We start from the raw sequence: 27153 nt of genomic DNA, 5'->3' as shown, positions 1-27153 counted from the left end.
AGCATTCATATCAATCTACTTAATTTTTAGCAATTTCTCTTCCAAAAAACTATTAATAGTGATAAAATATAACAAGTACCATACCTAAATCTATTTTCCCAAAAAATATAAATTGTTTATTGCCAACATTATATCATTCATTTATATCACCCACAGCTTCTACAATATCATTTTTTTAATCAACAAATAAAGTTGACATCATGCAGAAGTCTACAAAGTTAATACAAAGCAGTTTATGAACAAAAGACAGACAACATGATAATGTTATAAAGACAATGCAAGATGGCGTTAGTTAACAGAAGAAGTGCTATAAGGTACAGGCAGGGCACTCCCAGTAGCTGAAACAGGTTCTCTGGAGGAAAACTTTACCTGACGCTCTAAGCTGACCAAGCAACTGAGTTCTCATGCCAATGATTATTTCCATGGTAGCCTGTGAAAGAAAATTCTTCTCACAAAAGGCTCGTTCCCACCCATCACTTCGAGCTTTCTGCCATGCCTATAAAAACAAAATTACACAAAAGACACATCACTCTCAGTTAGGCAGCAAAGTCACTGAAAATCATTATATTAACCACTCAAAAGTCAATTCTTCTTTTTATAATTCTCTTACAAATAAAGAAAACAGGCAAACAAAAACATACTCATAGATATAGAGAACAGATTGATGACTGCAAGAGGGGGGAGGTTAGGGGAGTGGAGAGTGGGTGAAACAAGTGAAGGGGATTAAAAGGTACAGACTTCAAGTTATAAAATAAATAAGTCCTGGGGATGTAATGTACAGCATGGTCTATAGTTAATAACACTATATTGTATACTATAAAGTTTCTAAGAGAGTAATTTTCTTCATTTTTGACAAGAACATTTATTTTTTAAGTAATTTTTACTGGAATATAGTTGATTTACAATGTGTTAGTTTCTCTGCACAGCAAAGTGAACCAGTTATACGCATACATATATCCACTCTTCTTTATTCTTTTCCCCATAGGTCATTACAGAGGACTGAGCAGAGTTCCCTGTGCGATACAGCAAGCTTTCAACAGCTATCTATTTTATATATAGTAGTGTATACATGTCGATCTCCATCTCTCAATCTATCCCTCCCTCCTCCTTTTCCCTTTAGTAACCATAAGCTTGTTTTCAACATCTGTGACTCTATTTCTGTTTTGTAAATAAGTTCATCTGAGAGTAATTTTGGTTTTTTGGCTGCACCACACAGCATGTAGGATCTTAGATCCCTGATGAGGGGTCAAACCTGCACCCCCTGCACTAGAAGCACAGAGTCTTAACCACTGGACCACCAGGAAGTCCCCAAGAGTAACTTTTTCTATTGAGACATAATTGACTTATAACATTAGCTTTAGGTGCATAATATAATGATTCAATACGTGTATGTATTGTGAAATGATCACAATTTTAGTTAACAGACTAGAGAATAGGCCTTAAAAGCTCTTATCACAAGAAAAACATTTTCAGCAAGGAAAGATAAGAAAGCCTTCTTAAGGGAACAATGCAAAGAAGTAAAGGAAAACAACAGAATGGGAAAGACTAGAGATCTCTTTAAGAAAATTAGAGATACCAAGGGAACATTTTATGCAAAGATAGGCACAATAAAGGACAAAAACAGCAAGGACCTAACAGAAGCAGAAGATATTAAGAAAAGGTGACAAGAATACACAGAAGAACTGTACAATAAAGCTCTTAATGACCCAATAACCACAATGATGTGGTCACTCACCTAGAGCCAGACATCCTAGAGTCTGAAGCCAAGTGGGCCTTAGGAAGCATCACTATGAACAAAGCTAGGGGAGCTGATGGAATTCCAGCTGAGCTACTTAAAATCCTCAAAGATGATGCTGTGAAAGTGCTGCACTCATTATGTCAGCAAATTTGGATAACTCAGCAGTGGCCACAAGACTGGAAAAGGTCAGTTTTCATTCCAATCCCAAAGAAAGGCAATGCCAAAGAATGTTCAAATTCCTGTACAACTGCACTCATTTCACACACCAGCAAGGTAATGCTCAAAATCCTTCAAGCTAGGCTTCAGCAGTATGTGAAATAAGAACTTCCAGAGGTATAAAATGGATTTAGAAAAGGCAGATGAACCGGAGATCAAATTGCCAACATACACGGGATCATAGAAAAAGTAAGCGAATTCCCATAAGACATCTACTTCTGCTTCATTGACTATGGTAAAACCTTTGTGTGGATCACAACAAACTGTGGAATATTCTTACTGAGATAGAAATACAAGACCCCATTACCTGCCTCCTGAGAAACCTGTATGCAGGGCAAGAAGCAACAGTTAGAACTGGACAAGGAACAACTGACTGGTTCAAAACTGGGCAGAAGATGGTATACTGTCACCCTGCTTATTTAACTTATATGCAGAGTACATCATTTGAAATGCTGGGCAGGATGAAGCACAAGCTAGAATCAAGATTGCTGGGAGAAATACCAACAACCTCAGATATGCAGATGATACCACTTTAATGGCAGAAAGTAAAGAGGAACGAAAAGAGCCTCTTGATGAAGGTAGAAGGAAAAAGCTGGCTTAAAACTCAATATTCAAAAAACAAAGATAATGGCATCGGTCCTATCACTTCATGGCGAATAGATGGGGAAAGAGTGTCAGATTTCATTTTCTTGCGCTCCAAAATCACTGTGAATGGTGACTGCAGCCATGAAATTAAAAGATGCTTGCTCCTTGGAAGAACAGCTATGACAAACCTAGACAATGCATTAAAAAGAAGACACATAACTTTACCAACAAAGGTCCATCTAGTCAAAGCTATGGTTTTTCCAGTAGTCATGTATGGATGTGAGATTTGAACTATAAAGAAGGCTGAGTGCTGAAGAATTGATGCTTTTGAACTGTGGTGTTGGAGAAGACTCTTGAGAGTCCCTTGGACAGCAGTCCAACCAGTCAGTCCTAAAGGAAATCAACTGTAATTATTCATTGGAATGACTGGTGCTGAAGCTGAAGTGCCAATACTTTGGCCACTGGATGCAAAAAGCCAACTCCAGAAAAGACCCTGATGATGGGAAAGATTGAGGGCAAGAGGAGAAGGGGTAACAGAGGATGAGATGGTTGGATGGCATCACTGACTCAATCAACATGAGTCTGAGCAAACTCCAGGAGACAGTGGAGGACAGAAAGGCCGGGCATGCTGCAGTTCATGGGATCGCAAAGAGTCAGACATGACTTAGCAACTAAACAACAACATAGTGATGGATGTTAACTAGACTTATTGTGGTGATCATTTCACAATATATACAAATACTGTCATCAGGCTCTACACCTAAAACTAATATAATGTTATATGTCAATTATATCTCATTTTTTAAGAATAAACAATTCACTGGGAAGATCCAAAGGGATGGGATGGGGAAGGAGGTGGGAAGGGGGGATCAGGATGCGGAACACATGTAAATCCATGGCTGATTCATGTTAATGTATGGCAAAAACCACTACAATATTGTAAAGTAATTAGCCTCCAACTAATAAAAATAAATGATAATAAATAAATAAAACAAAATCTAAGACTTTGTAATCAAATAGAATTATCATTAGATAATTTATACTCAAAGCTATGATGCTATGAAAGTCACTGAGTTTATAAAGTTCTAACAATAATGAAGTATCAGTTAACCTAAATACCTAGCTATGTAAAAATATTCACCTTTATAGATGTGCCTGCTAGTTTTCCTCTACTAAGTATGAGAGATTTCCAACTAAGCCATCATAATACCATTATATCTAAGAATCCTGTAACTCCAGGCCTCTAAAAATAACCTTTATATCAACTTCCTACTCTGTGTAAGAATGGAAAGTGAGATTCCTAGAAATTACCTATATGTAGGATAGTAAAGCTTCTCTTTGAAAATGAGTTCTCTTGTTTCAGAATATAACTGAAAAGCTGGGGAAAAAACAGACTAGAAAGGAATTCCACTCCAAATCTTCCTCTGATTACAATATTATCAATTAATATTATGATATATAGTATCTGATATACCCAATTAATAGCAATGCATCAACCTCTGTTCAATAATGCCCACAAAAGAGCTTACAATTATTATTTTTTTAATTGCAATATCATTTCCTTTATTCAGGCTCACTATTCTTATCCTTTCTTTCCCATTTATCACTTTCCTCAATTTCTCACCATTATTATCTTAAAATTTTTAAGTGATTTTTGGATTTTGCTTTATAAAATTAAATTCTTAGTATACTGTCTTGAGTACACAAGAAAGAGATATACTCTGAAAAATCAATAAATAGATATTAAATTCAAAATGATTTTCTTCTAAGTTTTGTTCTATACACTTTGAGTAATACACAGTTGCTTCTTAACTAAAATTTTACAGCATTCCTGAATAAGATATGATTAAAGATAAGGAATTTGAGCTTATAAAAAAATAAATATATATAAAAGTAAAAAATGTATATACACACATATTTCTACAAGGAGAAAATTGAGAAAATGAAAGAAACTAGAGAAAAACATGACAATTTTAACATAGTAGTAGTAGGAAGGTATTCTTTGGAGCTATTAATAAAACATGACTTTATAATGAAATAAAATTAATGGAATCATATCTACTTTTTTTAATTTGTTACGCTTACTCTAGAAATGTGTTTAGCAACATTTCAAAAATAAAATGACAATAATATTACCTGGAATGCTCTGAGAAGTGCCATGTGGTCACTGAAGGTTCCTGCAGTGAAACGTTTCCTACAAAGCATAGCTGCACGTTTCTGAGAGGCCTGAGTTGGCAGGACAAAAGGATCTCGATAAGCTAGTGTGCAGGCAATTGTAAGGATGGGATCCAGACACTTCAAAACAACAGCACACAGGACCATTTTACCAAGATGTGGCTCTACTGGCAAGTCAGCCAAATGATACCCAAGTTCAGTGAGATCTTCCCATGCATCCATTGCATCTATTGTCTAAATAAAAGGATATGAAATATAAATTGACATGATCAAAACTATTTAATCAAACCCTATACTTAAAAATCCATAAGCAAGATACAAGAACATAAATTTTCTTTTGCTATTACAAGCAATAGCTTGTAATGAGACATAAAAAAATTTTCTGCTTCAAATATATCATGTAAAAATGAACCATACCTACTGTTTTATAATATAATTACCATGAAAGCATTATTTAAAATACATGATTATTAAGATAATTTGGTAAGGTACAAAATTACTTAAGACATATTATCAATTGGTTTAAACTTCAAGTAAAATAGTCAGGTAAAATAAGTCTATAAAGATACCAACCTTAAGCATTTGTACAGCATTTCTTACAATTAAAGCTGGTGGAGGTTCAGGAGCTTTCATAAGGAAATCAGCAATAGCACAATTAACTGGGGCTAAAAGCTTTGTATGTAAACACAGTTCCTGTAAATAAAAAGAGCAAATAATTTTGAAATGTTGACATTTATAGCTGATTTTCATTTTTTAAAAAATCATAGAAATTACAGATCCCCAACAGAGACTAGTAGAGTCCCTGATTAAAATGACCAGCAAAGGAAACAATGTCACTCCATGAAAGATCTTTCTATGAAAGACGGGCCCATACTTCAGAGTGAGAATCTTAATAACCACCTCCCATTACTCCTGTCAAGATCACCACTGTCCCTGCTGGCAGTGTCTTCTCACATAGTCCTTATATGTAACAATAATAGTCACTGTCCAAAAATCTTTTTTTCCCCCTTTATACTGCATTCTACAACCTTTTCTCCATTCAACAAATATTTAAGTGCTTGATAGATGCTAGGCACTACACATCAAGTTGGAGAAAAAGAAGAGCATAGGCAGACACTGCCTTCATGGATGTTCATTGTGTGTGAAAAACAGAATAATTATATAATTAACTACTTAATTACAGTTGTGATAATGAAGGATAAAAGGAACTAAAGACGTAAACATGAGGTTCAAGATAATGGCAAGAGGAGGTGGTCATGGGAAGTCAAAGACAATTCCCTAAAGAAATGACGCAAATTAAGATGTAAAGATTGTGCGTGCTAAGTAGCTTCAGTTGTGCCTGATTCTCTGCGACCCTATGTACTCTAGCCCTCCAGCCTCCTCTGTCCAAGGGATTCTCCAGGCAAAGATACTGGAGTGGGTTTCCATGCCCTCCTCCACAGGATCTTCCTGATCTAGGGATCAAACCCACATCTCTTTAGTCTCCTGCATTAACTCCTATGTAAAGATTAGTTAATCAGAAAAGGAATAATGTGGTGGATTCTATGGAGAGGGGATGGCACATATGAAGGACCCGAGATACAAAGAAACAAAATGTGCTTGAAAAATTGAAGCTACTAGTATGAGTAGAGAGAAGAGGAAAGGTATGAATTAAAAATTAAAACCAGAGACACAAGCAGGAGAGATGATCTAGGCTCTTGTTAAGAATTCTGCATTCCATCATAAGAAGAACAGAAAATAATGGCACATAGGCATGGAGAAGTGGGAAGTCATCCAGGTATATGGATGCCAATAATATGATCCAGTGTCTCTTTAAGATTTGGAAGCCAGCATGTAGCTTGGCACACCAAAGAATCAAATTAATGTACTTCTGATAGTTTTCCCAACAAACTACACAGTGTTTGATTGTTCCATTAAATCAGAAAACTAAAAGGAAAATAATTGATATAGACCAGGAAATCTCAGTGAACTCAGTTACAAAACTAACAAGGTAAGCTCAGCAACTTGAACTGAGATTTTGGTATTATCTTTTGGACCTTAAATGATTTGTTTTCTACTTCTCATTGAGAGAAGCAGAAATGATTTGTTTTCTACTTCTCATTTCTAATTCTCATTGAGAATTTAAAAGGTGAACACTGATGTGGTTGCCAGAATCCTAAAATGGTACAGTAAAAAGAACAGTATATTTACATACTATACTATAACTGAAATGCACTCAAGCAGCTCTTTAAAATTTTGGAGATTTCTGAATTAAATTTTCTTATAGAAAAAAATATTAGTTTTATATAATGACCCTCCATAATATATATTTTAGAATTTTATTTTATAAATTGATTTGTTTTTAGGTCCAATCGGTGTAAGTTGAAATGATCCCTCTCCTCCCTCACCCACAAACAGAATTTAGTAAATTTAGTAAATTTCCACCTGTAATGGCATCCTCAAAAGCTCTGGAGTCTGAAATTCCAACATATTCTGGAATCGAAGTCTACTGAACAGCCGGAAACAAATTCCAGGTCTGCATCGCCCTGCCCTTAAAATTAAAACACAAAATTAAGGCTCAAACAAGGAATAAAAACCATAAGAGGGAAACTGGAAAAGCAATGTGATTTAGGAGACAGAACAATAAAGCAGTATCAGGACATCTGAGTTTCAATCTGTACTCTGATACTGATCCCCTAACCTTTGAAAAGATACTTCATAGGTGTGAAATTCAATTATTTCATTTACAAGTGAGATTCATGAATGATATCTACCTGACAAGTAATACTTCTAGAAAATGGTAAAAAAATTTAATACATATATACATATACACACACAAATAAAAGTGAATAAAAAATAAAGTATGAATAAATATATAGCAATTTAATCAGTTTTATGAAGCTGATACCAAGCACTGTGTTTAGGTCCACTGATAAGAGTTGTGGAAGTTATGCATTTATACAACTTTAAAGGAGTGTCATTTACCTCATCATCAGAGACTTGCATAATGTTCTGTAAAGTACCAGAAATATACTTTGAAGAAAAGCAGTGACTTTTAATTTCATTTAATGTCCTTGTGTCAGCTAACAGCAAGGCTAATATCAAGTGACAGAGATACAGAAATATCCCTATTCCCACAAAGTTCACAATCCAGAGAGAAAAACAGAACTATAACACAGTGTGATACAAGTTAGAAAATCTGACATTGTTGGACCATTCTTTCCTTCACCATTTCCCTGACTACATACACATGAGTTTTCCCACCTAACTAGCCTCCTCTAAGAAATTCCTATCCTTCCACAGTCCTTAAATGCTGATGTTCTTCTGAGGTCAGACCTCAGATCTCTGCTCTCCTTACTCTACTCTCTCTCCCAAGTGAAATTAATAATCCTCATAACTTCAAATTTCACCCATCTAGGTTTCATTATCCTAATCTGGACCTGTATTTCAGAAGCCTCTTAGCTCCCCCTGGATTTTCCACAGTCAACTCAAACTCAACACAATCAAAAATTAACTGTCCTCATATCAACACTTTTCACATTTCACCTGACAATAGCACCACCATCCACAAAATTTTCTTAGAAACCTGTAAGACATCCTTCATTCCACTCTATTCCCTACCCCTCACCTCCTGAACATACAATCACCAATATTACTCTCCTGAGTACCTCTTGAATTATTTACAGGCATACCTTAGAGGTATTTCAGGTTCAGTTCCAGACTATGGCAATAAAGCACACATAATAAACATAATACAAACAACATAACAATAAACGATGTAACACACACAACAAAGCGAGTCACAAGAATGTTTTGGTTTCCAAGTACCCAGAGGAGTTGTTTTACACTATACTGTAGTACATTAAGCATGCAATAGCATTACCTCTAAATAAACAATTTGTATATCTTAATTTTAAAAATTATCACTAAAAAAAATGCTAGCCATCATTTGGGCTTTCAAAGTCATAATCTATTTGCTGGTGGAGGGTCATGCCTCAGTGTTGATGGCTGCTGATCAGCTGAAGGCTGGAAGTTATGGCAATTTGTTAAAATAACACAACAATGAAGTCTGCCACATTTATGGATTCTTCCTTTCATAAATGATTTCTCTGAAGCATGCCATGCTATTTGATAGCATTTTACCCACAAAACTTCTTTCAAAATTGGAGTCAATCTTCTCAAACTCTGCTGCTGCTTTATCAACTAAGTTTAGATAATATAATCTTTTGTTTTGTCCTTCTTCTCAGTCAAAAACCTGTTTTTTAATATTGTTCTCTGCTTTGACAATGTATGTCTAAATACATATGTAAACATATACAGATACTTTTTAGCACAAGAAAATACTAGATATATGCTTTATACCTTACTTTTTCAATTAATACGAGTTTCTGAAAACTTATCCACATAAGACACATATATCTACATATTTCCTTTTAACAGTTACTTAGTAAGACATTATGTGGCAATAATATAATTTGCTTAACCACTTCACTATTTATGGATATTACAGTGTTCCCAGATTTTTCACTACTAATAATATACTGCCTAAAAGCATTTTTAAACATATATCTTTGCACACATGTGCAAGTGTACTCAAGATAAATTATGAGAAGTGGAATCCAATGCAAAAAGGGAGGTCTGGATAAACAATTTCAAATCATCCTGTGAAGAAGTCACACCAATTTACACTTCCAGTAACAAACTATGAAAGCCTACTGACCTATGCTTTTTCCAACTTAAACATTTTCATTGATACCAATCTGATAAGCAAAAACTAGTACCTCATTAATTTGCGTTTCTTCACATATATGTGAGATACATGTGGTATACATGAGGTTAATGTAGTGATCTTTATTTAACTGATTTATTCCGAGTTTTTTTGTATAGTACAGAAATTAGTTTTATCTTACATTGCTTTTATTTTCATTTTTTAAATTTTTTACATGTTCTGAGTGTAGATTATACAGGCAAAAATTTTTACTTTTAATATAACCTAAATTTGACTTTAAAATAAGTATTAAAATGGTCTGCTTTGAAAAAATAATATAAAAATTAAGACAAACATGAAGATTTTAACATTTTATAGAAAGTAGAATATACATTAAATATGTTCCCATTTGAATGGGAATTGAATGAATGTTCATTAAATATACATTACCTGCCTTTTCGTTGTATGGCGCTAGCTTTGGAAATCCATACCATTTTTAACATTGTAACAAAATTCAGTGCATCAAAGGATTTCTGTAATATTTAAATCACCTTCATGTTAATACATAAAAGGTATTTAAGATGAGATAGAAAACATTATGAATATATTTTAACATGCCAAGTTTAATTCAGAGTCCCTTTTGACTAATTAGCACAGGGTACTGATTTTTTTAAAAAATCCAGATTTCTGGTTATAATCATTCTAAGAGAAAAGAAGAAAAACTAAACTCTGAAGAGCTGTAAAACTTCCTCATGCTGTGCCTTGCTAAGCTATTTGTTTTACTCTACTACACTTGGATAATGGCAGTCAGTTCTGAAAAAGCATCAAGATTGGAGAGAATTGATCTATTCTCTTAAGGTCATTTTCTATCAGATTTACATCATTGTGGGGAATAGGATTCATCAGGGAAAGACATTTTCTGAAATACTTTTCAGGAGCTGATCAGAGAGAACAGTAATAATCACTAAAGTAATCCTATTCCCAAATGAAGAATTTTCAACCCCATCCATTTTATCTCCTGCTGAAACTACTAATGTATTAGCCTATCCAGAATGTTACAAAAGAGAAAGTGAAAAAGAACCACTACTAACCCCATATTTTCACTACTAAAGTGAAAATTTACTATAGAGAAATATTTTAAAAGAATTCATTGCCAACTAGAATATATACACTCTAGTGACTTTATACCTTCCTTTTCATAAAATAACTACATAAATAAACATAAATGGGTTCTCTTAATAGTTTATTATGACATTTTTAGAAAAGATGCTGCTTATTTTGTTTTTAATAAAATATTACATTTATCAATTTTGTGTATAAAATAACTTTTGACACTATCATCAGTTTTCTTAATAACACAAAGGTAACTTCTTTTCACATTAAAAATGATCATTTATATCCACTAGAGCAGACATGATTTGTTTTCCCAACATGGATAGCATTTATTTCCTTGAAAAACCAAAAATTTTCAATTCTTTCATGAAAGGGCTGACCAAAATTAGGGATACTGAGAATTGGTGGGCACTGCAATACTACAAGGAAATAAACACTGACTTTTATTTATATCAGGTGTTAGCAGAAGTTTTTTAGCCTTTGCAGAGGGGTTCTGTTGCAACTACTCAAATCTGCCATTGCAGTATGAAAGCAGTCAGACAATGGGTAAAAGTGGACAAGAACGTGGCATTATTCCAATAAAACTCATTTTTACAAAAGCAGTTGATGTTCTGGTAGCCATCATTTGCTGAAGCCTGGTTTTATGTTTGTTTTCTTGAAGTAAAGAGAGTTTCTTTGAACTAAATATTTTTTGAATACCCATTAATACTACATGCAGAGCACTGGACATGTAACAGTGAACAAGGACAGAGTCCATGCCCATAAGTAGAAAGAAAACATACAAAGTATGTAATCAAATTTCCACACTGACAACACTTTCAGTTACTAGCCAAATGCTTCATTTTCTTCCTAATAATAAGTGTGTGTGTGTGTTAGTCACTCAGTCATGTCCGACTCTTTGCAACCCCATGGACTCCTCTGTCCATAGGATTCTCAAGGCAAGAATACAGGAGTGGGTTGTCATTTCCTTCTCCAGGGGATCTTCCCAACCCAAGGATCAAACCTGGTTCTCCTGCATTGCAGGCGGTTTCTTTACCATCTGAGCCACAGGGAAGCTGGAGAAACTAAACTGTTAGAATAATAAGACAAACCCTACAAACTGAATTGTTTAAGGTAGAATATTCACTTCAGTGAAACCAACATTTACTATGTCAAATTCATCCTAGAACCAGAAGTTTCCCCATTAAGATGAATTCTGCTCATAAAAATATTTATTGTTATGGAACTTAACCTTCTTCATTTAAGTAAAAATGCAATTTATTCATACATACCTCTTTCACCTTACCAGAATCAATAACAAAGACAACATCATTGACTGTGATGCTGGTTTCAGCAATATTGGTAGAAAGGATCTGCAATAGAATTTTATATCATAGTTAATATGAATGTAAAACCAATGACTAACAAAATGGAAAAATGAAGATTTAATGAAGCTTACTATTTTTCGAACACCTGCAGGTGGGTTTTTTAATACCTTCTTTTGATCAGATGTTTGCATATTTGAATGAAGCATAAAGACTTGATATCTGTTGACAATTAAGAGAAAATACACTGTGATACCTAACTGTTATTAAAAGTAACAAATGCAAAGTGTTAGCTTTTACCTATGTGCATTATCAGCAAACCGCTTGTCATCAAACAGGATGCGATCCCTCAGACCAACAATTTCATCATATCCAGGTAGAAAAATCAGTATTGCACCTTGAAGAAGAATGATTTTTTTAACATTCAATCTCTTTGTAAAACAAGAATCAATAAAAACAACTAGACATAATGAACTATATATCTGTTTTCAAGTACTGATAAGCTCTAATTCCTATGACATTTAAAGAGAGAGTGCATTATTATCAATGGAATCATATAAAAATTTATATATACAAAATATTAATTTCTAAAACAAAGACTATATTTTTGTTCCAGTTCTTTTAGACAATACTCATTTACCAGCTTCACAACTATGGCAGATATTGTATAGAAGATGCATAATCAAATCCAAGTCTACTTTTTCATCATCAAAACTATGGTGATAAGCTTTCAGAAGCTCTCTGTCTTCTGCACTGAGATCACTCCCATTTGTTTGAACCAAAGAGCTTTCATCCAGATTTCCAAATTCCAAAGAAGCACTAGGGAAAAAAAAAAAAATAGACCAAGTCAAATTCCATTAAAAAGAGTAACCCTTGTCAATTATTCCCATATGTCCACCTTCAAATTTTCAATATACTCTAAGAAGGTCAAGTGACAATTAATGCTCTAGCTATAATGTAATTCATATTTTGGTTTCAAGTATATTATTCAAAGTAAAACTTGGCAACAGATGCTTTTTAAAAAGCTCAACCTGAAGACATTTCTTCAAAGCAAATACATAAACAGCCAACTAGCACATGACATCATTAGTCATCAGAAAAATGAAATTCAAAACCACAATGAGATACCACTTCACACCCACGAGAATGACTATTACCAAATGACAAATAATACGTGTGAGAAAGGATGTGAAGAAACTGGAACCTGAGTGGAAATGTAAAATGATGTAACCACTCTGGAAAACAATGTGGCCGTTTCTCAAAATGTTAAACAGTGTTACCATGTGCCCCAGCAGTTAGACTTCCAGGAATATACACAAGAAGAAATTAAAATATCTGTCCACAAAAAAATCTGTACACAAATATTTATACCAGTAATTATTCATAACACCCCAAAAGTGGAAATGAACTGTTCATCATTTAATGAGTGAATAAGCAAACAGTGGTCTACCCAGAAAACAGAATATTACTAAGTCATCAAAAGGATGTTACGACATGGATGACTTTTGAAAACATTATGCTAAGTGAAAGAAGCCAATTATAGAAGACCACAGATTATATGATTCCATTTATATGAATTGCCCAGAATATTAATCTATAGAAAATGGAAGTAGATTAGTGGTTGCCTAGGGCTGGGAAAGTTGAGGAAAAGAAGGACTTCAAATGAGCATAGGTTTCTTTTTGGGGTGATGCAAATGTTATCAAAACTGACTATAGTGATGATTGCATAACTCTTTGAACATACTAAAAACCACTGGAATACACAGTAAAGTAGGTGAATTATATGATATGTGAATTGAATATCAATAAAACTTAAAAAACACAAACTTTTGGTCATCACTTATATTTTAATAGGTTGTTTCTAACTACTCATTATTATAAACAATATTCTGAAAAATAGTTCTCATTAAAAATAAAAGAACTGTACAGGTGTCAGCTTAACATGACTGTTAATTTGGTTCTCCTATACTAAAAGTAGGCTTCCCTGATAGCTCAGTTGGTAAAGAATCTGCCTGCAATGCAGGAGACCCTGGTTCGATTCCTGGGTCGGGAAGATCTGCTGGAGAAGGGATAGGCTACCCACTCCAGTATTCTGGCCTGGAGAATTCCAAGGACTGTATAGTCCATGGGGTTGCAAAGAGTCGGACACAACTGAGCGACTTTCACTTCAAACTAAAAGTAGGTTGACTGTGCTACTTCCCAAAAGTCAGCATCAGCAGAAATTACTGGAATAACCCACTTGTTTCTTCATGCTGTATGTAAAAATATAGACTACTGCCATCACTAGCAATTATCAATATGATTTCTAGAAAGTTCAGTTCAGCTCAATGTCTCTTAAAGAGCTTAACAGAAAAATAAGACTGCTTTCAATAGGAAAAATATGAATCTTTTGCAACTTTATACCTGTAGTATTTAAAATTTTTAAGTCTTAAATTTTTAAGACTTTAAAGACTTAAAATTTTAAGTCTTTAAAACTTAAAACATTTCAAGTTTATTGTTTTACTTGTGTTGTTTAAAGCTATAAACTTTTTCAATCCAGCAAACATAATGAACTTAATTTAAATATTTTAAATTTATAATTGATAATATCACAATCTATGTAACAAAAAGAAATCTGACTTAGCTGGGATAATTAAAATATTATCCAGATAACTGCTTTTGTGATAATCTGTAGTAACCAGTAAGCTATACCTAACACCATAAGAATGGAATTTTCAAAGTGTTAGAATTAAAAGGACTGCAAGTTCTGGGTGCAATTAATGAAATGAGAACAAAACCCACCACACCAGCATTAGCATTTGGATCTGCCAAGAATTTTGAGATACTACATTATCATTTAATGAAATTAAAATGACAAAACTAATTTCATACATCAAATGTTTACTTCATCTAATAAATTTTCAAGACTAAATCTATAGATGTTCAGTTCAGTTCAGTTGCTCAATAGTGTCGGACTCTTTGCGACCCCATGAACCACAGCACGCCAGGCCTCCCTGTCCATCACCAACTCCCAGAGTCCACCCAAACCCATGTCCATTGAGTCGGTGATGCCATCCAACCATCTCATCCTCTGTCATCCCCTTCACCTCCTGCCCTCAATCATTCCCAGCATCAGGGTCTTTTCAAATGAGTCAGCTCTTTGCATCAGGTGGCCAAAGTATTGGAGTTTCAGCTTCAGCATCAGTCCTTCCAATGAACACCCAAGGCTGATCTCCTTGAGGATGGACTGGTTGGATCTCCTTGCAGTCCAAGAGACCCTCAAGAGTCTTCTCCAACACCACAGTTCAAAAGCATCAATTCTTCAGCACTCAGCTCTCTTTATAGTCCAACTCTCATATCCATAAATGACCACGGGAAAAACCATAGCCTTGACTAGACAGACCTTTGTTGGCAAAGTATTGTCTCACCTTTTTAACATGCTGTCTAGGTTGGTCGTAACTTTCCTTCCAAGGAGTAAGCGTCTTTTAATTTCATGGCTGCAGTCACCATCTGCAGTGATTTTGGAGCCCAAAAAAATAGTCTGACACTGTTTCCACTGTTTCCCTATTTGCCATGAAGTGATGGCACTGGATGCCATGATCTTAGTTTTCTGAAAGTTGAGCTTTAGGCCAACTTTTTCACTCTCCTCTTTCACTTTCATCAAGAGGCTCTTTATTTCTTCACTTTCTGCCATAAGGGTGGTGTCATCTGCATATCTGAGGTTATTGATATTTCTCCTTGCAATCTTGATTCTAGCTTGTGCTTCCTCCAGCCCAGCATTTCTCATGATGTACTCTGCATACAAGTTAAATAAGCAGGGTGACAATATACAGCCTTGATGTACTCCTTTTCCTATTTGGAACTAGTCCTAACCCTAACCTAACCCTAACTCTAATTTTCCATGTCCATGTCCATGTTCCATGTCCAGTTCTAACTGTTTCCTGACCTGCCTATAGGTTTCTCAAGAGGCAGGTCAGGTGGTCTGATATTCCCAATAAATATTCAACACTAAATCTATAGATGTAATATAATAAAAACCCAAGTCAAATAAATATTTTGTGTTCCTGAATAATAGATGTTTTAATATATTTTAACTTCATGTTCTGGCATTCTCATCTCTTTAAGAATTTTCCACAGGTTGTGGTGATCCGCACAGTCAAAGTCTTTCGCACAGTCAATAAGGCAGAAATAGATGTTTTTCTGGAACTCTCTTGCTTTTCTGATGATCTAATGGATGTTTGCAATTTGATCTCTGGTTCCTCTGCCTCTTCTAAAACGAGCTTGAACATCTGGAAGTTCACGGTTCACATACTGTTGAAGCCTGGCTTGGAGAATTTTGAGCATTACTTTACCAGTGTGTGACGTGAGTGCAACTGTGTGGTAGTTTGAGCATTCTTTGGCATTGCCTTTCTTAGGGACTGGAATGAAAATTGACCTTTTCAACCTGTGGCAGCTGTTGAGTTTTCCAAATGTGCTGGCATACTGAGTGCAGCACTTTCACAGCATCATCGTTTAGGATTTGAAATAGCTCAACTGGAATTCATCACCTCCACTAGCTTTGTTCGTAGGGATATTTCCTAAGGCCCACTTGACTTCACATTCCAGGATGTCTGGCTCTAAGTGAGTGCTCACACCATCGTGATTATCTGGGTCATGAAGATCTTTTTTGTACAGTTCTTCTGTGTATTCTTGCCACCTCTTAGTATCCTCTACTTCTGTTAGGTCCATACCATTTCTGTACTTCATTGAGCCCATCTTTGCATGAAATATTCTCTTGGTATCTCTAATTATCTTTAAGAGATCTCTAGTCTTTCCCATTTTATTGTTTTCCTCTATTTGATTGCATTGATCACCAAGGAAGGCTTTCTTATCTCTCCTTGCTATTCTTTGGAACTCTGCATTCAGATGCTTATATCTTTCCTTTTCTCCTTTGCTTTAGTTTCTCTTCTTTGCTTAGTTACTTAGAAGGCCTCCTCAGACAACCATTTTACCTTTTTGCATTTCTTTTCCTTGGGGATGGTCTTGTTACTGCCTCCTGTACAATGTCAGAAACATGGGTCTATAGTTCTTCAGGTAGTCTATCACCTAATCCCCTGAATTTATTTATCACTTCCACTGTATAATCATAAGGGATTTGACTTAGGTGATACCTGAATGGTCTAGTGGTTTTCCCTACTTTCTTCAATTTAAGAATGAATTTGGCAATAAGGAGTTCATGATCTGAACCACAGTCAGCTCCAGGTCTTGTTTTTGCTGACTGTATAGAGCTTCTCCACATTTGGCTGCAAAGAACATAATCAATCTGATTTTGGTGTTGACCATCTGGTAATGTCCACATGTAGAGTCTTCTCTTGTGTTGTTGGAAGAGGGTGTTTGCTATGACCAGTGCGTTCTCTTGGCAAAACTCTATTGGCCTCTGCCTTGCTTCATTCTGTACTCCAAGGCCAAATATGCCTGTTACTCCAGGTATCTCTTGGCTTCCTACTTTTGAATTCCAGCCCTCTATAATGAAAAGGACATCTTTTTTGGGTGTTAGTTCTAGAAGACCTTGTAGGTCTTCATAGAACCATTCAACTTCAGTTTCTTCAGCGTTAGTGGTTGGGGCATAGATTTGGATTACTGTGATATTGAATGGTTTGCCTTGGAAATCTTATTAGCAACCTACAAAGTAACTGAAAACTATTATTAGAAAATGTTCTCAGAACTACAAAAATATATATACAGGTGGATAAGATACTATAAATAGCTTTTATAGGTCACATTCTATGATTTATATGGCTAACCTTTTTCAAAAGGAGTTTGAATTAAAAATAGCAAAAAGTTTTACCTGTAAGATTCTAGAAGATCCACAATTTCAGTCTGACCAAAGTGTTTAGCCCAATCTAAAGCCATCCTGACAAAATTCAAAGGTATCAAATTAAAAAAGAGAAATAATGTTCTCAAAATTAGGAAACTAGTTACTCAAAGTTATTCATTCATCAATTAAAGTAGAGATGTATGAGCAATTTTACACAACAGCTTTCATTTATTTTTTAAGTTTTTCTTTTTTATTTTTTTAAGCAACTTTATTTATTTACTGGCTGTGTTGCATGGTCTGCGGGATCTTAGTTGCCAACCAGATATTAAACCCATGTCCCCTGCAGTGGAAGTTCAGAGTCTTCATTACTAGACCACCAGGGAAGTCCCCTCACAATAGCTTTTAATATAAAGGCAAATATAAGAAATCAAAACAGACATATGTAGCTATACAAAGGTATACAAAGGATGGATGCAATTAAAAATTACCAGCCATTTGATGCTTTACTGTGAACATTGGCTCCCATGCTAATTAACTGTTCTACTTGACTTGAGAAACCTCGTCCTGCAGCAACCATCAGAGCTGTTGCACTGGTTTCACTGTGTCTATAATCAACTAAAAGAAAGAAAAGGTATGTAAATGTTAAATGTTCAAATTACTTAAATACATTTTAATTTACTTGAATGTTAAGAGAATTAACCTAGGACGTGGTCATTTACCTAAATATATAACAGCACTGTATAAGCCTTAACTCAGATCATCCAAGATCTGATACTGATGTGTCATTAGTATAAGCAGGATAAAGTAAGTACCACAAGTTGGAAGGCAGGAGGAGGAGAGACAGTGTTAATCAAAACAGAAAGGAAAGCTACTAACTTGTTGAACTATTAAGTAACCTTCTTAAATCTAGATTCTGACTTAATCAAATGACCAGATATAATTAAAAAGTTAATTGTCATCAGAATCTAGTAGTGAAAGCTTAAAAGGGCAAATGAAAAATTTAAAATGACTTTTTTACATCCTTTTATTTTGCTTTTATTCCCCCATCAATCCAGGGTCATCTTATAAGATGCTTAAAGAGAGTAACACTGGCAGAAAGTTTACTTCCCATAAAACCCTCCATGAGAAAAAAAATAAACTTTTATTGAATTTAAATTCCATCTTAAAATATATTTCAAGCAATGCGATATATTATAATTACTTAGAACTAATGTTCATTAAGTACAAAATTGCTAATTTCAGAAAGAAATCACTACTGATAAAAACCCTCTATAGTAAAACAGGTTAACAACCCTCTAAAACATGGTATCAAATATTAATATAAACCAATGGTTCTTAAGGTAGACAGGGGGACTTATAAGAGAATTACCTCAGGCTTTTTATTTCTGAAAGCACAGATAGCTATGCCTTAATTCTAGATTCAGATTCAGTAGTCTGGGGTGGGAAAGCACATGCATTATTAAAAAGATCTGCAAAGATTATGATTTACGTTCACTATATGAGAATTACTACTTCAATGTAGTAATTCAATTCAATTAGGGGTACAAATAAGCGTGGGAGTTTGAAAACCAAAAATTCACTAATACTTTTTCCTTCAAGGGGTGGAGCCTAATTCGCCTCTCCTTGAGTGTGAGCAGGACTAAGTGACTGATTCTAGCAAACAGAATAAAGTGGAAAAAAGGGTGTGCCACTTTGGAGACTAGGACATGAAAGGTACCTACAGTTTCCTGCTTGCTTTTCCTTTTTCCCTTTTGAATCACACACTCTGGGAGAAGCCAGCTGTCACTTTCTGAGAAGAACAAGGCAATCCTATGGACGGTCCAGATGGCAAAGAACAGAGGCCTTCTGCTAATAGCAGAGACAAACTGAGTTCTCTGACCAACAGCCACAAGAGTGAGCCATCTTAGAAGCAGATCCTCAGTCTCAGTAAACTTTCAGATGACTGCAACCCTGCCAACAGCTTAACTATCAGTCTACAAGTGACTAGGAGCCAGAACCACTCAGTTAAAGCACTCCCAGATTCTTGACTCTCAATAACTATGTAAAATAATAAACGTCTTAGGTTGCTAAGTTTGGGAATCATTTCTTACACAGCAAAAGATGACTAGCATCCAGCATTCCACGGAATGCCTAGTCCTACTAAACCAGCTAATTACTACCTGGCTACACAAGATCACACAGGAAAATTGACATAGTTAAAAAGAAATCTATGAAGCCAAAGGTTTCCTGGATCACATGAAGTATTTTCAACTTCTGTTACCTTAAAATTAAGCATTGAGATTTTAGAAGAGAAATAAAAATATGGAAAGTAAATTACTGTTCATAGAGATATGCTAACATTTATTTTAGTTCACTACACGTGGCTTAAGACATTAGAATACTGGGCTCTGAAAAATGTCCAATAAAACTATAAAGGAGAGATGACCATTATCAAAGTAATAATCTAGTAGTCACAAAAGAAATATCTAAAAAGAGGGTCAAAGATAATACAAAAATACTTTAAAATGTTTCATAAATGTTTTAAAGCAATGTGTCTCAGAGTTCAAATTTCCTAACTTATGGATAGAAACCTAAATGAAGTAGGCATTGGACCATATTAGACCATATTAGACCATTTCAAGCATAAAAAAAAAATAAAAGCAAAGGCCCAAAGATGGGAATGAGACAGCATATATGAAGAGCAAGAAGATAAGAGTGGCTAAATTACAGTGAACAAGGCAAACAGTAGAAAATGAGATTTAAAAAGACTATCAGAGACTAAATCAGGGGAAAAGACTTTGATTTTTATTCAAAGTGTAATTGAAAGCCATTGGAGAGTTGAGAAGAGAAGTGGCATGATCCAATTTCCTTTTCGAAAGGATCAATCCGATTGTTCTCTGGAGAACAGACTATAAGTAACGTAAGAATAGAAGCTGTTAACAGGTCAGTGTAACAGTCCAGGAGAAAAACGCTGGCTTGGGCTAGATGGCAGCAGTATAGGCAGTAAAATGTGGTGAGATTCAGGATTTATTTATAAGGTAAAACTAACAAGATTTGCTAATGGATTACACGTGAGGTATGAGAGCAAAGTCAAGGATGATTTTATATTTTGTTACCTTAGCAACTAGGTGAATGGTAGTACAGTAAGGTTAGATTCAGTGTGCTTGGGATGGCCAGGCACTTGCATTTTTAATGGGGTCTGAAACTGATAATGATCACTAGAGGAACATTCACAAAATAGCAGGTTGAGAGAGAGATTAGGAGATAGAAAATCAAGTTGTTTGGTGTAAATCTAGCTTTATTCCCCTTACAGACTTCCAACTGGAAATGTCAAGTAGTGAGGTATATTGAAGTGAAGCGGGAGGTCAGGATTAGAGACGACATAAAGTCAGGAGTCATTTTAAATAAATATTTAAAGCTATGACTAGATGAGATTCAACTTAGGTGTAAGTGTAAAGAGAAGTAAAGTTTAAGGACTGAGGGCCAGGACATTCCATATTTGGAGGTCAAGAAAAAGAAAAAAATCCTGCCAAGGAAACCAAGACCTACCAGTCAGGGAGACGAGAAGAAAATAAATCAAGTATGGAATATCAGAAGTAAACTGAAGAACATGTTTCAAGAAGGGAGTGGTCAATTATAATAATGCTGAGAAGTTCAAGTGAGGGGATAAACTATTTGACACCTAAGTCCCTTTCAGTACTGACGTTCCATTACCATCATTCTACCTTTTGTCTAAAAGCCTTCAGGGTTCTAAAACTCACCTCTGATTATTAATATCCATTATATTCAACTAATGAAATCAGAATAAATCATTAGTGAAAATATGTCACATGATATAATGCAGGTACATGTGAATCAGAACTTGAGCCTAAATAACTAAAGGTATACTAAAATTTTTCACTTATTGAAGGAATAATCTAGAGCAAAAGATAGTAATATTTTTCCATGTTTTGAAATCATAAATCTCTTTGAAAATCCAAGACATTTGGATTTTCAAGGGGGAAGAGGGGTGATTTTGGAGTGAGTATATTTATATCACAAATCTTATACACATAAAAATACTTTTGCATATAATTATCATATATTTACAGACCCCATAAAACTGTTCTGGAGACATTAGGCTAAGAATCCTTGATTTAATACAATACTATTCTATTGTACAATATCTATTCTACTATGCTAATAAAAAAAATCCTCACTTGTATATTTGAAATAAGTACTCCAAAAGAACAAATTATTGGTCATGAACAAAAACTGAATTTTGAATTTTATGAATTAAACTATATCTCTATCATAATAAATAACTGCAAGAGTAATTTAAAAAACTGAAATAATTTATACTTACCACTAACATTTTCAGTTAAAATAAGGTGAAAGACCTGAGCAAAGGCATCAACATCTTTATGCAGCCATATGTCAGAAAGACAAGCATCCATTTCCTTTATTAACCATGGTTCAAGGCAATTCACATCTTTTTCTGTCTTCAAAAAGAAGCAAAAATTATAAATTACTTAACCTTTGCTGGCAAAGAACACAAGATGGCCATAATGACCATAAGAACTGTTAGTCATACAGTGTTATATCAAAGGATTTGACATAAAAGTTTGTCTTTTCATCATAAACATTACCATTCCCAATACTGTATCTTGTTTTCACATTCATCTTTTATCTGAGAATGAGCTTGTCAACAAAGCAGTATGATCCAGTCACAATATTAACTGTGCTTCTGACACAACGTGCTAAATATACCTGCAGATCAGTGGTCTTCCCTTCCAACTGTACCACAGAGGAAGTATCACCTGGAGCTTGTCAACACTGAAGCCAAGTCCCACCCCAGAGCAAGTACATCAGAATTTCAGATGGAGGCCAGATTCCACAGGACTTTAAATGTTCCTTGGGAGATGCTAATATGTAGCCAGACTTAAGAATCACTAACTTACAGGATCAAAATGCTATTCACCGAACCAAATGGATGTTCCCAACACTAAATAACAATTTTTAAACATTCTTTAAAAGTATACATTCTTTACAAGAATAGTTCATTTGGATGCATCAGAACTTTAAACAATGGGAGAAAACTGCCAAGCATATTTGCATTCTCATGCTCAATACAGTTTAATTCCTTTTCTAAAAAATATACAGTCCCAGCCATTAATCTAATTGCCAATGCCTTTTTAAGAACTCTGAGTGAAAGTCGCTCAGTTGTGTCCGACTCTTGCAACCTGTGAGGCTCCTCTGTCCATGGGGATTCTCCAGGCGAGAATACTAGAGTGGGTTGTCATGTCCTTCTCCAGGGGATCTTCCTAACCCAGAGATTGAACCCAGGTCTCCCACACTGCCTGCAGATTCTTTACCATCTGAGCCACCAGGGAAGCCCTTAAGAATTCTAAACCACAATCAAAGACCAGAAGGAACCTAGGAAATTCATTAGGTTGTTTTCAAATAGACTTCATGGAACCCAAAGTAGCAGAAGCCCCACCTAGGGAGTAGAGGTGGAGAGTGAGGGATGAGTTGGCAGGATGTCTACAAAAAAGATTTTGTAGAAAGATTTTGTGGCAAAATAAAAGGGAGAAAAGAAGAAGAAACTGAGATCTATGATGTGTAACTGACTTTACAGTCACATAGCTTTGTGGTAGGGAGAAGGCAATGGCAGCCCACTCCAGTCCTCTTGCCTGGGAAATCCCATGGAGGGAGGAGCCTGGTGGGCTGCAGTCCATGGGGTCGAAAAGAGTCAGACATGACTGAGCAACTTCACTTTCACTTTTCACTTTCATGCACTGGAGTAGCAAATGGCAACCCACTCCAGTGTTCTTGCCCGGAGAATCCCATGGATGGGGGGGCCTGGTGGGCTGCCATCTATGGGGTCGCACAGAGTCGGACATGACTGAAGCGACTTGGCAGGAGCAGCAGCAGCAGCTTTGGGGTGGAAACACTGGTCTTGATTATACTTGCCTTAACACCAACAGTCTTTTCTCAGTGTTTTCCTAACTTAGCTAATCTTACATTGCTTAGCTCATAGGTCCTTAAATTTTTGACATGATAAAATATCAAGCAATAATAATGTATATACATAATAACTATAACTATTTTCTTGAAACAATTTATAGAAAATATTGAAATAATTTAACTCAGAATGAAACAATAAAAGATGTCTCATTATTTGAAAAAAAGAGTTTATAGAAAGTTATTCTGAAAAATGTGTTGTAGTCTAAGATAAAGGGAATTATGCTTTAATAATGCAATAAAAATTATAATCTCATAAAATACTGTTTACACAATTTTCTCTCAAACTATCAGTGTAAAACCACAGAGGTCTTACCAGCTGACTGAAGACAGCGTCACCACCATCATCCAATAAATCATACTCTTCAGTCACATTTGGGATAGCTCTCTGTCTCTGAGATTCAGGCTTGAAAGTATTCTCTTGAGCTGAGTACCATTCTGTAAGTGTGGTTTGTTGTTTTTCCTCTAAATTAATTACCAAAGAAAATAAGTAGACACATTCTTTGTTTTATGAAACACATTTCTTTAAAAAAATAAGTGAATTTGAAAATACCTAAAAGTTGGCCTCATTTTAAAGTTACTTTAAAAAATTAATTAATTAGAAACATTCAATAAAACATGTTATGCTGAACCAAAAGGAGACATGAAACTGCTTTAAAAAACTTCATCTGTTCATCTACTGGTAAGAAGTTTACTTCTATATAAGTACATAATTTAATGAACAGTATTTTATCCATGTGACAAATATTGTTTAAACCAATGACTAATATCCATATGGCACTTTGAAGGAAATCATTTACTGAACTTCTACCACTATGCTAGTTGTTTGAGATACAAGTTATGATCAGAGCAAGAAATTTTATAATGTACATATTAGTGATTCAACATTGCACTGTAAAACAGGCATTGCTAATTGCTTTTTTCAAGCAAAGAATCCAAAGAAGTTAAGATTATTTGTCCAAAGTTATACTAACTAAACAAAGGAATCAAAACTTGAAGTCTTCCATCATGAATAATGTAGTTAAAAGTAACCAGAAGGAACTTAACCTTAATTCAAAAGTGGACATATAGCATAAATCATAAGAGATGTATTAATAGGCAGGTCATGCTACATTCAAAATTCAGATGCAATTCATAACAATATCAAGATTTGAAGAACTTGACAATTATAACAAAGATGAGCCTTTCATCACTCACAACTCTTTGCACTTCCTCACCCGCCTCTCGCTCCCACTCTGTAACATATGCTGGGGGACAGCCAGCATATCATCTCTCCCTACTTAAAACAGTGGCTGAATCTTTGGATGCAGACACACAGCCTACCCAGCTCTGGCATTCCCTTTCAATTCCTCTCCATAGATTATAACTCGTGGACATAAACCACAATATAAAAGGTCCATTTGGGACAGTAGTCTAATATAATATTCTACAACTATACACAGAGAGAAATACTTTCAAGTATCCTTGTATCTGCACACTATAAGACTGGAGTACTCTAAAATGTCAGTATCAATAGTAATTTTCTTTTATATTTGTTTGATAAAGAGCTTACCTCGCTGTTTTTCCTTTTTGTATTTTAACATTTCTTTGTTTGTATATCCAGTAGTTCTTAAAATGTCTTCCAAAAACATTTCTTTTACTTCAAATGGTCTTCCCTGTACTAAATAATAGGAGTATTTTAAACAGTCAACTTGCATCTCAGAGATAATTTGCATAAAAACATGAGATTCTCAAATTAATAAATCTGAGTATTAATCCAAAGGCAATTCCATAGATCAAGTAATCCTCATATTGCCCTTTAAATATAACTTTGATAGACACCTGTTTATTTGCATGTTTTTTCAAGTGTTTGCTATTCACCTGTATGTCTGGCATTACACTAGGTACTAGGAATATAAATGGCAAGTAGAAACAGAGTTCCTCCTGTTCTCCTGAAGCTTAAAGATTGCAGTCTAGCAGGAGAGTCAGACCTTAGTCCAGTAATTCAGAACAACAATGTAAAAATAAAGTTGTGAAAAGTCCTATGAGAGAGAAGTACAAGATACCATGACAGTACATAATAGGAGAACCTGAGTAAGACAAGAAAAACATCTTCACCGAGAAAAATGAGAACCAAGAGAAGGAGGTAAACAAAATAACTAAGCTACACAAAGAGGAAAGAGTATAATATGAAGAAGAAGAAAAAAAAAAACAGTATGCACAAAGGTCCTATGGTGGGAAAGAGTATGGTGTTCTCAAGGAACTAAAAAGCCAAGCTATTTGGAACATGATGTGAGAAGTGATGTGGAGAGGGGGCTATAGTTCAAGATGAGGCTGAAGAAACAAGTCTTATTAAGGGTTTAGGTCTTTATTCTGAGGTAAAGGTCATTCAAAGTTTTAAGCTCATGAGAGTGTTTAAATCATCAAAATTCCACTTCAGAAAAGAACACTCTGGCTGAAACCTGGGGAATGGATTTAAAACAGAGCAGAGTAGATGGAACAGACTAGGCAGGGGCAATTAAAATTCTTCAGGCTGAAGAGGACAATGACCTGAATAAGACTGGTGACAGTAAAAATGGAAGCAGACAGACAGACTCTAGATAGACAGGAAGTAAAATCCACAGAACTCAGTATTAGATTAAATATGGAGGAATGATAAGGAAGTATCAACCACAGCTCTTAAAAGTCTAGCTTAAAAACCTGGATAGAGGAAGATGTCATTCTCTGAGGTTGACAAGGAAAGCTAAAGACAAACAAGTTGGCTTCTGGGAGTTGGGGTCTGGTATTATACATGTCAAATGTTAGTTGCCAAAATGAGCTTCCATTAGCAGATGCATAAATTTTATGTGCCTTCAGTTCAGTTCAGTCGCTCGGTCATGTCTAACTCTTTGCGACCCCATTAATCACAGTATGCCAGGCTTTCCTGTCCATTACCAACTCCCGGAGCTTGCTCAAACTCATGTCCATCAAATCAGTGATGCCATCCAACCATCTGATCCTCTGTTGTTCCCTTCTCCTCCTGCCTCTAATCTTTCCCAGCATCAGGGTCTTTTCCAAACAGTCAGTTCTTCACATCAGGTGGCAAAAGTATGGGAGCTGCAGCTTCCAATGAACATTCAGGACCAATTTCCTTTAGGACTGACTGGTTGGATCTCCTTGCGGTCCAAGGGACTCTCAAGAGTCTTCTCCAACTCCACAGTTCAAAAGCATCAATTCTTTAGCACTCAGCTTTCTTTATGGTCCAACTCTCACATCCATACATGACTACTAGAAAAACCATAGCCTTGACTAGGCAGACCTTTGTTGGCAAAGTAATGTCTCTGCTTTTTAATATGCTGTCTAGGTTGGTCTTATGAACAAAAAGTCCTATAGGTTGTGACTTAGGTGATTTGGTCAATGGTATGATTAACTAAAACAGGCAACACAAAAGAAGCAGATTTTTTATTTTATATATTCCTCTTCTTTTATTTTTTTTAAATTTATTTATTTTAGTTGGAGGTTAATTACTTTACAATACTGTAGTGGTTTTTGCCATACATTGATATGAATCAGCCATGGGTTTACATGTGTTCCCCATCCGGAACTCCCCTCCCACCTC

The 27153-nt window shown here is 35.2% G+C and overlaps 1 protein-coding gene across 1 annotated transcript in view; it reads right to left on the bottom strand.

Moving 5' to 3' along the window:
* The window catches only part of YTHDC2 (YTH domain containing 2), a 64696-nt gene that overhangs the window by 18047 nt on the left and 19496 nt on the right, over positions 1-27153 (bottom strand). The window contains exons 8-21 of the mRNA XM_043470629.1: positions 25129-25236; positions 23893-24041; positions 21919-22054; positions 18083-18209; positions 17625-17690; positions 12459-12637; positions 12119-12215; positions 11953-12040; positions 11786-11866; positions 9852-9934; positions 7139-7244; positions 5288-5407; positions 4676-4948; positions 370-496 (exon numbers count right to left, since the gene is read on the bottom strand). Coding sequence (XP_043326564.1) covers positions 370-496; positions 4676-4948; positions 5288-5407; positions 7139-7244; positions 9852-9934; positions 11786-11866; positions 11953-12040; positions 12119-12215; positions 12459-12637; positions 17625-17690; positions 18083-18209; positions 21919-22054; positions 23893-24041; positions 25129-25236 — 1740 coding nt within the window. The remainder of the gene's footprint in view (positions 1-369; positions 497-4675; positions 4949-5287; positions 5408-7138; positions 7245-9851; positions 9935-11785; positions 11867-11952; positions 12041-12118; positions 12216-12458; positions 12638-17624; positions 17691-18082; positions 18210-21918; positions 22055-23892; positions 24042-25128; positions 25237-27153) is intronic.

This window comes from Cervus canadensis, chromosome 6, assembly GCF_019320065.1.
Source record: "Cervus canadensis isolate Bull #8, Minnesota chromosome 6, ASM1932006v1, whole genome shotgun sequence".
Classification (NCBI taxonomy): domain Eukaryota; kingdom Metazoa; phylum Chordata; class Mammalia; order Artiodactyla; family Cervidae; genus Cervus; species Cervus canadensis.
The sequence above is the reverse complement of the archived record's forward strand: the minus strand, read 5'-3'. Positions and strand labels throughout refer to the sequence as shown.